Genomic DNA, 16,597 nt, shown 5'->3' on the forward strand with positions numbered 1-16,597 from the left:
ACGGAGGACGTCCACATGCCGCTCCCCTCCGACCAGGGCCGAGGGTGACCGATGGCGACCGAGAGTGACCGCGGCCCGCCCTGCCAGGCCATAGGGGCCCGAGGTGACCGCGGCCCTCCCGCTCCCCCCAGGCCGGCCGTCGGAGGCGGCGGCCGCCAGGCGACCACGGCCCCGCAGGCCGCCAGGCCGCGCCAGGCCCGAACGGCGGAACGCGCATGCGCACGGCGCCTCTCCCCGCCCCCACCGCGCACCCGCGCCCAACGCCCCTAACGCGGCCCGCCGGGCCATGGAACCCGCCGAAGTCGGCTCGGTGCTAGCTCTCCCGTTCGCTCCCTCGGGCGCCTTCCCCCCGTGAGGCCCGCGGGCGCCCAGACAGGGCTCGGCGGCCGCCCGCCCTCCCGGACCGCTCCGCCCGCCTCCGTCGCTCGGCCGGGCGCGCGCCGCGTCCCCGCGGCCGGTCCCCGCGCGTGCGCGCTCCGCCGAGTGTATGTGTGTGAGTGTGTGTGCGGCCGAGGGGTGGTCCGCCGCCGCCGCCGCCGACGATGCCGCGGGGCCGCCCCCCGAAGCCCAAGGAGAGCAAGGCGCGCGGCGACACCGGTAAGCGGCCTCGTCCGGGCCGGCCGCGCTGTGCCGCTCCGCGCGAATATAGTCCCCGGATGCGGCGCGGAGGGCGCCGGGAGCGGCCCGGGCCGGGGGCGGCGGGGCCGGGGGCGGCGAGCGGGGCCGGGGCCCGCCGCCGCCGCCGCCGCGCCCGCCGCCGCACCCGCCGCCGCCGCCGCCGCCCGAGTGCGGGCCGCAGGGCGCGGGCGGAATGATACCGGCGCGGCGCGGCGGGCCCCTCCGCCGGGCTGGGCCTACTTTCCTGGGCCGGGCGGGCGGCGGCGGCGGGGGCCGGGGGCGAGGTGCGCGCCGCCGCCGCCGCCCTCCTCCCTCCCCCTCCTCCTTCTCCTCCCCCGGCCGCCCTCCTCCCCCGCCGTCCTCCGCCCGCGGGGATCCGGCCTCCCCGGCCCGCCCGCCGCCCAGCCCGGCCCGGCGTTCCGGGGCGGCGGGCGGCCTTCCTGAGGGAGGCGCCCTCCCCGGGCGGGTCGCGGGGACGCCGGGCCCCGCCGCCATCTCCGAGGCCGCGCGTAGCGTGGGCGGGCGGCAGGGCCCGCCCTACCCGCGGGCCTGAGGGAGCGGGGCCCCGGCCGGCCTGGCCGCCCCGGAGCGTCGAGTGCTCGCTCGCTGCGCGGCCCCGGCGGGGAGGCCCTGGGGAGGCCCTCGGGCGCGCGGCCCCGGGGGGTGGGGTGGGGTGGGGGTGGGGAGGGTCGGACCTGGGGGACGGCCGGGTAGACCGGCCCCGGGGCCTGGAGGCCGGGGGACCGGGAGGGCACCAGCGGGGCCCGGGGGACTGGGGGAGCCGGGGGTGGGGTGGGGACCAGAGCCGGGGCGGTCGTAGAGGGGGCTGCGTGGGCGCTGGATCCGGCCGTGCGGACTTGGAACGCGCTCCCGGGGCTCGTACCTGTCGCTGGCTGGTCCCCGAGCCGGGTGGCCCAGGCTTACCCTTCCCCGGAGGAGGAGTAAACTGGGACTCACTCAAGGGCTGGTGCCAGGCGGCGCGCACGGGCACTGGTTTTCAGAACGGAGCAAGGTCAATTCTGGAAACTGCAGATCGATAGTGTTTAACTGAGCCCTTCATCGCGTTTAGGGAGAGAGGTCGAGACCAGCCAGCGGTGTAAACTTACTGACGGGACGTACCGACCAGACGGTCTTACTGGTCTCATAACTGATCAAGTTAACAGACGGGCAAATGAAGGAGACGTTAGGACAGGAGCGCGTATGAATTTGAGCACGAACCCGCACGCCTCGCACAGCGCTTAGGGAGCTTAGTGGGACGCTGGCGGGGGAACCGTGCAGGTTTGCAGATTTGTATTTGGGCAGTAACTGCTCAGAATCTCGATTAGTGGCTCTTGGCTTCTGGAAGGAGTTCTGAAAGACCTCACTGCCTTGGCTTTGGCCTCATTTCGTCTACTGTTTGTACTTTTGTTAATGTGCCCTCTGCCAAAAATAACAGAAGGTGCAGTGCCTCTCAGGTGCTCTAACGAAGGCTTAGGATGGAGAATGTAAAATCTGCCTTGACGGAGGGCTGGGAACCTAATCCCCCCAATCTTCCCCATCTTCCCGAATGGCATCACCGTTCACTTGGGTTTTCAAGCCCCGAACTTAAGAATAATACTCCTCCTCTTATTCCTGAAGACGGTTCATAATGAAGTCTTGTGGCTTCTTCCTCAAAAATGTGTTTGCAGTGAGCCCCACCTCTTCTATCGCCAGTGTCCTTGGCTCCCCAGCCCCCTTGTCTCCAGGTGGACTTGAGTCCCAGGTAGTCTGGCCCCAGCCTAGGTCCATCACCTGTCCGTGGAGGGGCTCTTTAAACGGATATCATAGGGCCACACCCCGATTAAAACTCCTCAAAGGATTTCTCTTAAAGTCAGATCGACATTCGTGCAGGATCCTAATTGATCTGGCCTTTGTCTAGGGCTCATCTCCCTCTTTTCCTTGCTGTAGCCTTCAATTCTTCGTGTTCCTCGCAGATATTCTGAGAATCCGCCTCCTCTGACTCCTCCCTTAGGTCTCAGGGCGTCAGCTTCCTAAAAAAGGCCTTCCTCAAACCTGCCTGCAAATAACTTCACTTTACACCAGTCTTTTTCTACCACAGTGGTTCTCAAAGTGTGGTTCGTGGACCCCTGGAGTTCCCGGAGGCGCTTTCAGGGGTCTGCAAGGTAAATCTTTTCATAGCGGTACTATTTGGTTTCTCCACTCGGTTAACCTTTGCCCTAGTGGTACAAAAACGATTAGGAGTAAAATTGCTGACGCCTTTGCATGAATCAAGACTGGTGTATTTCACTCAAAACGGCAAACTCAATCTATCAAAGTAAAATGATTTGCAGGAAAATGAAACGCAACATATTGATTGCAACAGAGAGAATGCATAAGCAGATAGGAGGATCTGCTTGTTTTGTCAGACATTAAAAAGATTTCTAAAAGTGAAAACTCTTCACTGTTTTTTTTTTGAGAATATACTTTTCATAAAAATATGTATTTGCATTAACATACGCTAGATGTTTGCTTTTAATTGAAGAGCTATTTTAAACAGTGCTCGGTTTGAGTAGGGCGAATAATGATGTAATCTATATAAACTTAAGGTCTTCGGAGTCCTCAGTAATACTTAAGAACGTGAAAAGATCCCCAGATCAGAATGTTTGAGGACTGTTGCTCTGTCACTCTGTTAATGATACCTCTCATCGCCTGAAATTACCTTGTTTTCTGTGTTACCGTTAGGAATTTTATTCCTAAGAAAACGTGGAAGATCAGTGGGGATTTTTGCAGGCGGGGAAATGCAGCTCAGAGAGGTGAAGGGATTTGGAAGGTTTCCCCGCCTAGTCAGCACAGTTGAGATTTGAACCTACGTTTGACCAGATGGTGCGTTCGTTGTATTGTTCCACCTTGATAAATATAAAGGCCTACACATGGGTTAGTTTATTTAAAACGTTTTAAAGCACTGCCTGTCGCCGTGCTAGGGGCTGGGTTGCAAAGTTCAACAGCAGAGAGGTCATCTCTGCCTTGGCTCCTCAGGACCCTGTGTCCTGCGACGGTGGGGACTCTGCTTCCGGCGGCAGGTAACAGGCGCTGGAAGTGCAGGGTTCCCGGAGAGGATGCTGTCAGTGTGGAAACCTCAAGAGGAGGTGGGGGTAGGCCCGCTGACAAACCTTTCTGGAAGTAATTGGCTCAGGACGAGTGCAGTGGTCCACCCTTCTCCGCACTTTCCATTTCCATCTGTTGGGGCCCCGCGGGCCGAAGCACGTGATCCTCTTTGCGGCCTGTCCTCAGGAGGTCACGGTGGCCCCACGCTGTGTCCCAATGCCTCACAGGCCTAAGGTCACTCACCTCCCTTCATCTGGTCATGCGGGGACTGTATCATCTGTCGTCACCAGAAGGGCAGGTGCAGCACAGTAAGAGAGAGGGCGACCCCATGCACACGGCTTCTGTAGAATGTCGTCACGGGTGTCTACTCGGTTATTAGTTCTTGGTGATCTCGTACTGTGCGCAGCGTATGCTCAACTTTGTGGTAGGTGTGTAAGCGTAGGAAAAGACCCGATGTACAGGGTTCCACGCCCTCTGTGGTTTCTGGCATCCGCCGGGATCTTGCAGGACATCAGCTGCCGGGGAGGAGGACCCCGTGGTGAGTAAGCCTGGGTTCCCAGCTGAGGGGCGTGTTTGTCCAGCCCTTGCTTGGCGCCTGGCACTCTCTCCTGGGTGAGTAAAGCTGGGTGAGATAGGAGTGCTTCCTCCTCACGCTTTAGTTTTGCTAAGCAGTAGTGACTTGATGGAAGCCACATTTTGGGACCTTGTCTGGCCTCCGTTTGTTTTTTCCAGTGCGCTGGTACACGCTTTTTCTCCCGGGCTGTACCTGTGGTCGGCCTCCTGCTCACTTTCTGTTTTCTGTCGGAGGAGTATTTGTAACGCTTCATTTCCAGAGCTGAGAGCTGAGACGGAGCTTGAGCCAAATGGATCCACAAGTCCTCTGTTGCTCAGATGATCACTTCAGGCCACTTCAGATTTTATTGCGCGTGTTCAGGAAGCTGCTGTCCCCTCCAAGGGCACTGGGCTAGTGGGAAGGGCTCAGCAGTAGGATTTTGTGTGCGAGACGGCAGGAGGTCCCGTGCCCTCAGATTTAGAGGTGAATCCTCTGCTTCAGCGGGCGGAACTAGGTACTCCTGGCGGTAACAGTTAAGGGGAGACAGATTCTGCTTCGAATAAGAACTTTCTGACAATATCAGGTGTCCAAGGATGAAAATATATATTTTTTTAAATTTATTTTGAGACAGAGAGAGACAGAGCATGAGCAGGGGAGGGGCAGAGAGAGAGGAAGACACAGAATCCGAAGCAGGCTCCGGGCTCTGAGTTGTCAGCCCAGAGCCCGACGTGGGGCTCGAACTCACGGACTGTGAGATCATGACCTGAGCTGAAGTCGGACGCCCAACCACCTGAGCCACCCAGGCGCCCCGAAAAGATTTTTTCATAAAGGAGTACCCTTCACTCTCTGTAGTTGAACTTTTTAGGTAGGCAGAAACTTGGAGTTTTTAGTATTTTGAGGAAAGTGTATTAGGCAACACAAAATTTAAAGATTTACTATCCTGGAAACAAGTGGTGAGTTAACATGAGTTCAAAATCTTGGTCTTTTCACAATAAAGGAAAAATATTTCATTATAAGGATGTATTTAAAAAAAAATCTTGGGGCGCCTGGGTGGCGCAGTCGGTTAAGCGTCCGACTTCAGCCAGGTCACGATCTCGCGGTCCGTGAGTTCGAGCCCCGCGTCGGGCTCTGGGCTAATGGCTCGGAGCCTGGAGCCTGTTTCCGATTCTGTGTCTCCCTCTCTCTCTGCCCCTCCCCCATTCATGCTCTGTCTCTCTCTGTCCCAAAAATAAATAAACGTTGAAAAAAAAAAATTAAAAAAAAAAAAAAAAAAAAAAAAATAAAAATAAAAAAAAAAATCTTGGTCTCTGACACAAATACAGCCTGGGAAAACTGGACTGCACCGTAATCCTTCATTAGATAAAATCAATTCAGGGGCGCCTGGGTGGCGCAGTCGGTTAAGCGTCCGACTTCAGCCAGGTCACGATCTCACGGTCCGTGAGTTCGAGCCCCGCGTCAGGCTCTGGGCTGATGGCTCGGAGCCTGGAGCCTGTTTCCGATTCTGTGTCTCCCTCTCTCTCTGCCCCTCCCCCGTTCATGCTCTGTCTCTCTCTGTCCCAAAAATAAAATAAAAAAAAAAAAAAAAAAAACGTTGAAAAAAAAAAAAAAAATAAAAAAAAAAAAAAAAAAATCAATTCAGTGCTTTTTAAAATGATCGTTATCATATATCAGGGTCTTTATATTTTCTCTGTATACAAAGACTGTGTCTCTGTGCCCAACTGGTTTTCAAATTACTTTTAGTGTTGGAACTTTCTTACGTGAAATAATACAGCAAGGTCTCGAGATGTGGTTTTCACCCTTGGCAAAACGTTGAAATTACCTTAGGAGATTTAAAAAATCCCGATGACCGGGCCTTGAGTCCAGTTACTTCCAAACCGGTGAGGTGGAACCCGGGTGATTCTGCTGTGTGGTCAAGGCTGAAAACCATTGATCTGTGGCAGGGCTGTGCAGGTTGAAAGGCATGAGACTGAGGGTTTCTCTAGGGTGCCGTCCCCCCAAATTCCTCTCAGCAGAGCAGAAAACTGTTGCTTTAGTGGATTAGAATAATTTACTTAACATAATAAGCAGCACCAACCGGGGTCTGAATTCTGATTAAGGGAGTCAGCCACAGAGGCTAGCAGAGCAGGGGAAGGTAACAGGTGCCAGTGCTTCTGGGGGTTTCAGAGAAGTGTGGGGGTCCTGTTTTGTCCACGGGGGCAGGCTCCTGCTCTGCTCCGTCCACTTATCGCCGTGGCTTGTGATTTTTCAAGAGAAGCCAGACCTGTATGTTTTTGAAAGCCTTATCGTATTTTGGTAATGATGTTAATCAAACAGAACATCTATACAGGAAGTGTGCGGATTTTAAAGTGAAGAACTTCACGTATGCGTATGCAGAACATCGGTGGTATCTTAAAAGTTCCTTTTGTTCCTCCCAGTTACTACCACGTCCCTCTCCGCCCCACTGTCCTCTTCTGATACCTCAGGTTAGTTCGACTTGCTTTCAAACTAAGTTGGATTCACAGTATGTACCCTTTTGTTTCTGGCTTCATTCATTCAGTGTTTGCTTTTATGAGATCATCCCTGTTCTCGTTTATGGGTTTTATTTTTTAATGCTTTTATGTATTTATTTTGAGAGAAAGAGCAAGTGGGGAGGGGCAGAGAGGGAGAGAGAATCCCCAGCAGGCTCTGTGCTGTCAGCACAGAGCCCTGCTGGGGGCTGGAGCTCAGGAAACCTGAGATGGGGACCTGAGGCAAAATCAAGAGTCTTGACGTTCAACTCACTGAGCCACCCAGGCGCCCCTCCCTGCTATTGTTTGGCAGAGATAGGTTCATTCACATGGTTGTATATTATTCCGTTGTGTAACACACTGTCAGTTTGTCCTTTCTGCTCTGGGTGCTTGGATGGTTTCCACTTTGGGGCTATTACAGGTCAGCGCCGCTGTGAACTTGTATGCGTTTCTGGGTCCCAGCAGACACTGCCGAACAGTTGTCTAGTGACTGTGCTAGTTTAATCTCCTTCCAGCAGTGTCCCAGAGTCCCGTCCGCGCTGTCCTTTTAATATCTTAGCTATTGCGGTCTGTGTAGTGTTAATCTTGACTTCTAACTTGCGCTTCGGTGCTAATGAGGACTTTATGTTCATTAGCCGTTTGTTTTCTCTTGTGAGGCTCCTGTTTTAAGTCTTTTCCCACTTTCCTGCTGGATTGGATATCTTATTTATGTATTTTTAGTTAATAGACTTTGCTTTTTATAGCAGTTTCAGGCTTACGTTAAATTGAGCAGAGGGTACCTAGTTCCTCTATACTTCTTATCATCCCCCTCCCCAATCTCCCCCCCCCCCCCAGGATTTCCCCTCTTATTCTCATCTTGTAATAGTGTTATATTTGTAACAATGGATCAGTTTTGTGGTAAAGTCCCTAGTTTACATTAGGGTTCACTGTCTCCATCGTTCTGCCTGCTCTCAAGCGGGAATCATACCATACAGAGCTTCGGACTGCCCTCTCTCACGAAGCGATATGCAGTTAAGATTCCCTCACATCTCTTCATGGCTTGACAGCTCATTTCTTTTTATTGTTGAATAATATCCCATTGTCTGGATGTGCCACAGTCCGTTTATTCACATTTTGAAGGATATCTTGGTTGCTTCCGGTTTTGGGCAGTTGCGACTTGCTATAACCGTTTGTGCGCCGGGTTTTTTGTGCGGACATGTTTCCGGCTCGTGTGGGTAAACACTGTGCTGGATGGTGTGGGGAGACTGTGTTTCGCTCTGCAAGAGATCGCCGCCCTCTTCCAAAGTGGCTGTGCCGTTGTGCATTCTCACCAGCAGAGAGCGGGAGTTTCTGTTGCTCCACATCCTCGTTAGCACCTGGCATTGATTTGTTTAGACTTTAGTCCTTCTCCTAGGTGTACGGTGGTGTGTCGTTTGAATCCGCAGTTCCCTTCTGAGATACAGTGTAAACCATCTTTTTGTACGCTTGCTTGACATCTGTCTATTTTTGGTGAAGAGTCGTGTGTCTTTTCATTATTGACTTATAGGAGTTCTTTGTATATACCGTGGGGGAGTTCTTTTACTTTGCCCTTCACTCTTCTAAGGATATCTTTCCATGAAAGAAATTCCCGATCTTAATATTGTCTAACATCAGTTCTTTCACGTTTAGTACTTTTGGGGCCTGTATAGGGAATTTTTGACAGTCGTAAGATCACGGAGACCTTTCCTTAGGTGTTCCATCTAGATGCTTCATTGTTCTACTTGTCACCTGTAGATTGACAATTCTTCGTCTACTATTTAAGGGCATTTGCATTGTTTTTAGCTGCCGGCTGTCATAGTAATGCTTCTGTAAGCATTTTTAAACATGTGGTTTGATTTTTTTTAAGAGAGGGAGAGCACGTGTGGGAGAGGGGCAAAGGGAGAGAGAGAATTTTAAGCAGACTCCACACCCAGAGCGGAGCCCAGTGCGGGGCTCGATCTCAGGACCATGAGATCGTGACCTGAGCTGAAATCAGTTAGATGCTCAACCGACTGAGCCACCCACGTGCCCCTAAACATGTTTTCGGTCCACGTATGTGCAGGTTTCTGTGGGGCTATACCCGGGAGCTGAATTGATGGGTTCAGGGTTTATGTGCGTTCAGCTTTGGTCAATGCTGCCAGATGGTTTTTGAGTGATTGTAGTGATTTTTAACTCTTTCTCATGGTACGTGCGATTTCCAGTTGCTTCATATTCCATCAATCCTTGTTTTTGTCTGTCTTTTTAATTCTGGCCTTCCTGGGGCGCCTGGGTGGCGCAGTCGGTTAAGCGTCCGACTTCAGCCAGGTCACGATCTCGCGGTCCGTGAGTTCGAGCCCCGCGTCGGGCTCTGGGCTGATGGCTCGGAGCCTGGAGCCTGTTTCCAATTCTGTGTCTCCCTCTCTCTCTGCCCCTCCCCCGTTCATGCTCTGTCTCTCTCTGTCCCAAAAATAAATAAACGTTGAAAAAAAAAATAATGAGAATTTCATTTAATTCTGGCCTTCCTAGTAGATGTGCATTTTGCTTTTCTGGAGAAGTATTTTTTGTTTCCTATTTATTATAACTTGGATTTCCACAACCACCCTGTAAATTCCCTGTAAGGAAACCAGCCTCATCTTTGGAGGAAGAATTGAGCCAAGCGACGGATTATCTGGTTTGCGGAGACCTTACTGACCACTTGTCAGGACGGACACTCAGAAGTCTCATGACTGCTAGGCCTGTTTTCATCACCATCTCTCTAATCTGTGACCAACGACCCAAACTTTAAGCTATAGATACCCGTTTTTAAAGATAGGTACGTTAAAAATAGCATGTCCTGCACATACATACGTCATTGGAAATCGGGACAGGCTCTCGGACGGGGCCACGCACAGTTTTCTGTGGCAGTCTTCATTCAGCTCTACCTGATTGTCGTCGCAGTGCTGACATGAACCGTACGTTCGCAGAGATGAGAAACAGCGTTGGCAGCGAATACATTAATACGAAGTGATTCTGTCACGTATGGAAAATTAGTTTTGTGCATCGTCTAAGGAGGTTATTCTCAGCAGTACACTCTCAGATCAGTCTCAAAAAGGCCCTGTTACTTTTAGACCTTGGGCCTAGATACGTTTTAGCTAGCTGGTGGGGCTTTAGATCCTGGAGGCTTTATTTTGTTGTAATTTTAACGCACTGTAGTTTTGTTAAATTTGGGTAACGTGTGGTGTCTAAATATACAGCCACCTGAGTTTAAAGTCTTTCTTTAGAAATCAAAATTTACAGGTAATAAAAGCAAATATTTGAAAGAGGACTTGATACTCCTTTTAAAAGCAGAGAAAATGTAATCTGAGTCATGAAAGGGGACCTTCACACAGGTACCTACTGACGGGCATTGAAAGTGCTCCTGGGTAAAGGTGAACTTTACCGTGGGAATATGAGCGGCCTGACCCTGTTAGGGATCATGTAATGAGTTTCTTCTGACCAAGTATTTATCTTTAACTCTGTGCCACAGATACGTTTCATATCATGTATCATGAAACCAGTGCCAGTGTCTCTGACTCTGATTCTCATTGAAACTCCTCATGGTTCTTTTTTTTTTTTAATGTTTGTTTATTTTTGAGAGAGAGAGAGAGAGAGAGAGAGAGAGAGACAGAGCATGAGTGGGGGAGGAGCAGAGAGAGAGGGAGACACAGAATCTGAAGCAGACTCCAGGCTCCAAGCTGTCAGCACAGAGCCTGACATGGGGCTCGAACTCACCAGCCATGAGATCATGACCTAACCTGAAGTCGGACACCCAACCGACTGAGCCACCCAGGCACCCCAAAACTCCTCATGGTTTTGACCAGCGCTTTGGCTTGACAGTTCGTTGAATCTGTTTTATACGGAAAGAACATAAGCAGTCTTGGGCTGATCACTGACAAAGTACTGTCGATAGAATCCCAGTTCATCTGCTGTTTTTACAGTAGGCATAATGTTGAAATTGGGGTCTTGTCTCAGAAATCAGGACCTTAAGAGGCAGGGAAGCCTGATTCTAGAACTTGAAAATCACTCCCACTTCTGCCCTGGCTTATTGTGTGATTTTGACCAAGTAGCTAAATTTCTCTGGGGTGTTGGTTTCCTTAGTTATGCAGCAAAGGTATGGACTGTATAACTCACCTTTCCCCCAGAGTAAATTTTATGTCTTCCTTTTTAATTCTTTTTAAACAGGTAATACATTCTAATGGTTTGGAATTTTAAAAAATGGAAGTCCCTTTCCCAGCCCTCGTCCCACTCTCGTAGTTGCCATTTTTACAGGTCACCAATGCTGTTATTTTTTTCTGTAGTTTCTCAAGGATATCGTGTGCACATACAAGCAAACTCACGGTAAATCTCCGCCCCATCATCCCTTTATTAAAGCAGTAATAGCACCGCAAACGTACTGCTTTTTTCGTCGACTGCGTTTTGAGGATTACCTTCATTTCCAAATGAATATTTACTTAATAGTAGATACATTTGAATAGATGATAGAGGTCAGATTCAAACAGTGCCAGAATCTTCCCTGACAGTACTCGCCTCTCTCGGTGCGGGCACTCCTGAGTTGACAGATGCTTGTTCCTTCTGAGAGGAAAGCGGGTGCTTGCGGCTGGAGCTGTTGACCGGAGCACTGGCTTTTCTGCAAGATTCTAGGGAGAAGATAATGGCTCCCGGAGCAACCACATGGCTAGAGAACATGTGCACAAAGTCAGAACGGTTGGTGGATACGCAACGAGCTGGAGAAGTACTGAGTGTAACTTAGGTCATTTTGAGGCGTGAGTCAGGCTGAAGGTGGAAATCAGATACGTTGGTCTTGGGAGCTTCAGACAACTGGGGAGAGACCGAAAGAGTCATAACTTTCATCTTATCTCCGACTGCTTAGCAAATACTCGCTGGGCGCTCAGGCTTTGAGCGAGGCTTCGGAGACACCGTGATGACCTAGAAAGGCTCACGGGTCCAGACCCCCCCCCCCCATGCTTGACCCTGAACCGCTCCTGCCCGAATGCTGGCCCGTGTGGGGGGAGCAGCAGGAATCCGAGAACAGGAGCAAGTAGGGAGCAGTAAGAGAAAGGAGAGAATGGTAGGGAAGTGGCCTCACGTGAAGCAGGGTGGTGGCTGTCAGACTCCCCGGGGCCCGCGGGGCGGCCTCAGAAGGCAGCTGGGGTCAGGGGACAGAGGTCACGTGGGTAGAGAGCTGGGTTCCTGGGGACAGGGCGGGTTGTTGGAAGACGGGCCTATCGCAGAAGATAGGTCAATGATACTTTGGAAGGTTTTTATTCAAAAACATGAAAAGAGATACAAAGTTTAGGGGTTAGCTCAGTCTAGAAACTGAAACTGGTGTATCTCATTTTAATATTGAATATATAATTATAATTATATAATTAGTATGCACACTATGTAACATATAATTATAATTATATTGATTAATAGTAATTATCGATACTGATACCCGATATTTAATACGGAGAATGCCTCAGGATTTATGGATAGCCGAGGTCATCAATGCACCGTGCTTAAGAATTTCAGTCAGGAGATGCAGATTTGAGGTCGGTCAGTGGAATGCTATAAATGTAATAGATTTTGTGGAACTCTTATGTCACAGACAGGCATTTTGTAGAAGACATCAACTTAGAGGGGCACCGGACTGGCTCAGGCAGAGGAGCACGGAGCTCTTGATCTCTGGGTTGTGAGTTCGAGGCCCACATTGGGTGTAGGGATTACTTCAAAATAAGATCTTTGAAAAAAAAAAAAAGAGAGGGGGGGCCTGGGTGGCTGAGTCAGTTAAGCGTCCGACTTCAGCTCGGGTCATGATCTTGTGGCTTGTGGGTTTGAGCCCCACGTCGGGCTCTGTGCTGACAGCTCACAGCCCGGAGCCTGCTTCGGATTCTGTGTCTTCCTCTCTGCCCCTCCTCCCTTACCCTCTGTGTGTGTGTGTGTGTGTGTGTGTGTGTGTGTGTGTGTGTCTCAAAAATAAATAAACATTAAAACATGTTTAAAAAAAAGAGAGATCAACTTAGCTCTTTAGATTGGAGATAAGGAACAGGCCTTTGCCATTAAGATTTAGCTGACTGGGCTGAGCTGCCATGCCTGGTCTGGGAAAAGGACCAATTCGTAAGAGAGCTCATCCCGTCCCAGGTCCTTACAGAGCAGGCCTGCATAAAGCTGTGGAGCAGTGTGGTTGTGGAGGGCCGTGGAGGGCCGTGGAGCGGAAGGACAGCATTAGAGGTGGCTGTGCGCCTCAGTCATTGACAGGCTTGTCCTCGTAGTGCCAGGAGGCGTTATCTGTCTCATTTCACCTGAGTGACTCTGAGGCTTTATTGTTTTGGGCCTGGTCAGTTATTATATACTCTTGAGAATCTCCGTGTGGAGTTAAATGATTCTGAAACTAGCATTCACATTTTTTTCGAGGAAAACAAAGCTGCTCAAACAATTTTTGTTTAAGTTTATTTATTTTTCGGAGAGAGAGGGGGGGGGGGCGGGGGGGAGAGAGGATCCCAAGCAGGCTCCACCTCCGCGTAGAGCCCGACACAGGGCTCGGTCTCACAGACCCTGAGATCTTGACCTGAGCTGAGTTCAAGAGTCTGACTCTTAACTGACTGAGCCACCCAGACGCCCCTGCTCAATTTCTGATCTTTGTACAGTCAGTGTTTGTTTAAATTTGGTGGTGAATTTGTGTCCTTGGAGTCAGGGAGAGCGGACAGTTGAAGAGAATGTGTTGGTGCCTGTGTGTGTTAGGTGACTGGGTAAACTGATCTCGGAGTGATCATCCCCTGCCTCTGGGGGCAGGGACGGGCAGAAAGGCGTACTTGAAAAATCCTGGCCTGGGTGAACTCTTAGATTTGGGCCCTGCTGGATGCAGGTGGCTCTGTGCTTACTCTGCGTGTGTGGAGTCGGGTACAGAGGACACCGACCTGATTTGGACAGCATCAGGAACGTGTGCTGCCTGAGTGTCACGTGACGTTCCTCGGGCCGCTTCTTAACAATGCAGCTGTCCCCAGGAGGGCGGACCATTCGTGTGATCACACCTTACTTAGATCCGTGGCCCCTTAAACAATCTGGTGGCCTCTGTGGCTGTGGACATGCTACCTCTCCCCCAGCACAATGGGAAGTGTGTGGACGTGTGGGTTTCACAGGGTTTGTGGACCTCCTAAGCTCGTCCTAAGGATACATTTGTTTCATAGGCTTCTTTCTGAACAACAGGTACTCTGTGGACCGGAAATTGGACATTCGAATGAACTTGAAGAGGTGATAGGCGAAAGAGTTCTTTGTAAGGCCTGGGACGCTGTCCGGAAAGAACAGTGTGAATGATAGAGCCCACCTCGCCCTGGGAGGAAGGCTTCGTACTTTCTCAGTGCAGAGAAATGACGTGTGCAAAGCCTGTGTCCCCAAAGCAGAGCAAAAGTCGAGAGATGCTGTGGATTTTAAAATTATCCTCTCTGTGGAAACTAAGACATGTTTTTCCCTTGTAGTTATGCTTTGATTTGAATTATCATTTTAAGTTTGTGTTTGAACCAAATTAATAGTGTATTATCGCTGGTGGAAGGGACATACTGAAAACATGATTTTAGTATGTTTTGAGCTTCGTTAAGGAGGGAGGTCTTGCTTCTTAAGATAAAAATCTTCCCTGGAAAAGTCTTAATTCATAAGCAAAACAATGTGATTTTCAGGTTTGAGTGTATAGTCTCTTATCTGTTGGGTTTTATCTGTTAGTTGCAGGTAATTACATAATTACATCCTTTCTCATTTTGGGCTGTCATTAAGCAGTTTCAGCATAGACGCTATGAACATCGTTTCGTTCTACATCCTGAAGTAGCCTTTTAGTTTTGTGTTTATTGAGGAGCTCTGTCACCTCTGTATTCAGCCATTTGGTGGAAGCAGTTGCTACTGAGTTCTTAAAACACAATTTTCAACAGATATTTTACTTGAACATTCTCAACCTCCCAAACTGTTTCTTTCCATAGTACAAACTTTTCCAAAGGGAATAATATATCAATTGATGTCCCAGCAACCATTTTTGGGGGGACCTGGGGAGTCCTAAAACATTTGTTACTAATTTACTGTAGAAATTTTGAATGCATGTCTGTGAACAGAATGTGGATATAGTTGAAGACAAATAGAATAAAAGCTATGTGCATCTTTTCTGTAGTAGACCCGTTTGTTTCTGGATGAAGTTGTGGTCTATCGAACTATGCCAGTGTTTCTAGAAACGAATCGGCTTTACCCGGGGTCCGCCGGAGGAATTCTTGAAGGTGCCACCCACTCTCTGTGCCCGGCCACCCCACCTCCTCCGTGGCCTGGCCTCTGCCCCGCCCCCCATCTGTGGCCACACTTCTCCTTCAGGGCACTTGCACCTTAGGAGAAGGACTTTTGGCCAAACTTGGAACTGTGGCTTCTTTTCTCAAGGGAGGCATTTAAAGGTCTTTTGAAAATGTGGAATGCCCATGTTTACCATGGCATTCCATGAGAAATAGAACACTTTCTGGAGCTTACTTTAACACTAGAGTCTTAAAATCAACCCTACTTTACTTCCAGATTTCTAAATTTTAATATTTTTGAGTCAGATTTGATACGAAGAGTCGTACGTGCTGTTATTTCTAGCTCTTGTATCATTAACATGTATTATGTATTTGTGTCTAAATTATAGTAAGACTTGGAGTTTATTTAAAGAGTTGTAGCAGTTTTGGACATCTTTATTTCCTGAAATTCTTGACGAATTTTTGTGATTATTGCATATTTTTATTAGAAAATACTCTTATGTTTGTAGCTGTTGACCTGAGTGGTGTCGAGAAGCGTATCGTGAGGCCCAGGGCTCATCCGGAGGGAGCACTGCTGGCCTCTGTCCGTCTGACCAGTAACCATCGGGGGACGAGTTTTCTCCTCTTTGACTTATCTTGCTCTGCGGCAGTTTTCAGAGGTGGATTGAGTGCTCTAGTTAGCTTTTCTGTCTCCACCTGAGTTTTGTTTGCTGCGTGATGGAAGAAGAACAGTGGGGGTTATTGGTGAATCCTCAAAGTGGCTTAGAGGTGAAATGCCTCTGCAATTTCAGGTGACTTTGAAACCATGTTAAGCCCAAAGGCAAGGCTAAGAGACTTGGCTTTCGTGTGTCTTTGCGTGGATATCAAGCTCAGGAGTTTAGCTTCAGGTTTCTAAAAACCCTACCACGGGGACTTAGAATTCTTTCCTGCTGTGCCTCAGGCGTCCCAGCATTTCTCATATCTAACTTAAGAACGTGTCCGCTTAAAACATTTAAGATACCATTAATTTCTTCTAAATTCTCTCATAAATCCCTGACGTCATTTGGTTTCTAAATAATAACCAAATAACTTAGTTTTATTTATGTGATGAGAATAACAACTGGTATTTATTGTCTATACTTATGCAATTTTATAGATGGAGTTTTAACATTGAATGCGGAGAACACTAATTATGCCTATCAAGTTCCAAACTTCCATAAGTGTGAAATCTGTCTGCTATCTTTTCCAAAAGAGTCCCAGTTTCAACGCCACATGAGGGATCACGAGCGAAATGACAAGGTATGTATTCTCAAGAGGGGTGTCAGAAATGTGAGCGTTGAAACTGGAGGTATTGTGAAAATCACCACGTCAAATAAAACTTGTCCTTGTAAGTTAGATTCCTCAGTAGTGGAGCGTTTTATCTTACGTCAATAAATCTTTGACGTTTTGTGTTAAGTTGTAGTCGTTTCCTAGCCATTATATTGGTTAATGAGACGAAGGGGGGGTTTGCCTAGGGAATCTAGGTGTTGAAGTTCTCTGTCAGCGGACAAAAGAAATAATCTCGAAACGGGACTTTCAGTAGTTCGGTTTCTGTATGCCTGAACACAACATTGGTGTATCTTGATGGGTTTTTCTCCAGCAGGGAGCGTTATCCTTAAGGT

General features: G+C 49.4%; 1 protein-coding gene across 9 annotated transcripts in view; it reads left to right on the plus strand.

The window, feature by feature from the left end:
- The first annotated feature begins 252 nt into the window (after positions 1 to 252).
- Positions 253 to 16,597, plus strand: part of ZNF236 (zinc finger protein 236) — a 109,120-nt gene continuing 92,775 nt past the window's right edge. For 3 of the 9 annotated variants that reach the window (XM_086683252.1, XM_086683242.1, XM_086683248.1), the window contains exons 1-2: positions 253 to 597; positions 16,093 to 16,235. In XM_086683252.1, coding sequence (XP_086539378.1) covers positions 543 to 597; positions 16,093 to 16,235 — 198 coding nt within the window. In that variant the 5' untranslated portion in view covers positions 253 to 542. Of the gene's footprint in view, positions 598 to 1,322; positions 2,760 to 16,092; positions 16,236 to 16,597 lie in introns of those variants that run through there. The other 6 variants (XR_015242668.1, XM_086683251.1, XM_086683243.1 and 3 more) reach the window with 5 other exon arrangements.

Source organism: Puma concolor, chromosome D3, assembly GCF_028749965.1.
Source record: "Puma concolor isolate L17-30 chromosome D3, mPumCon1.1.hap2, whole genome shotgun sequence".
Taxonomy (NCBI): Eukaryota; Metazoa; Chordata; class Mammalia; order Carnivora; family Felidae; genus Puma; species Puma concolor.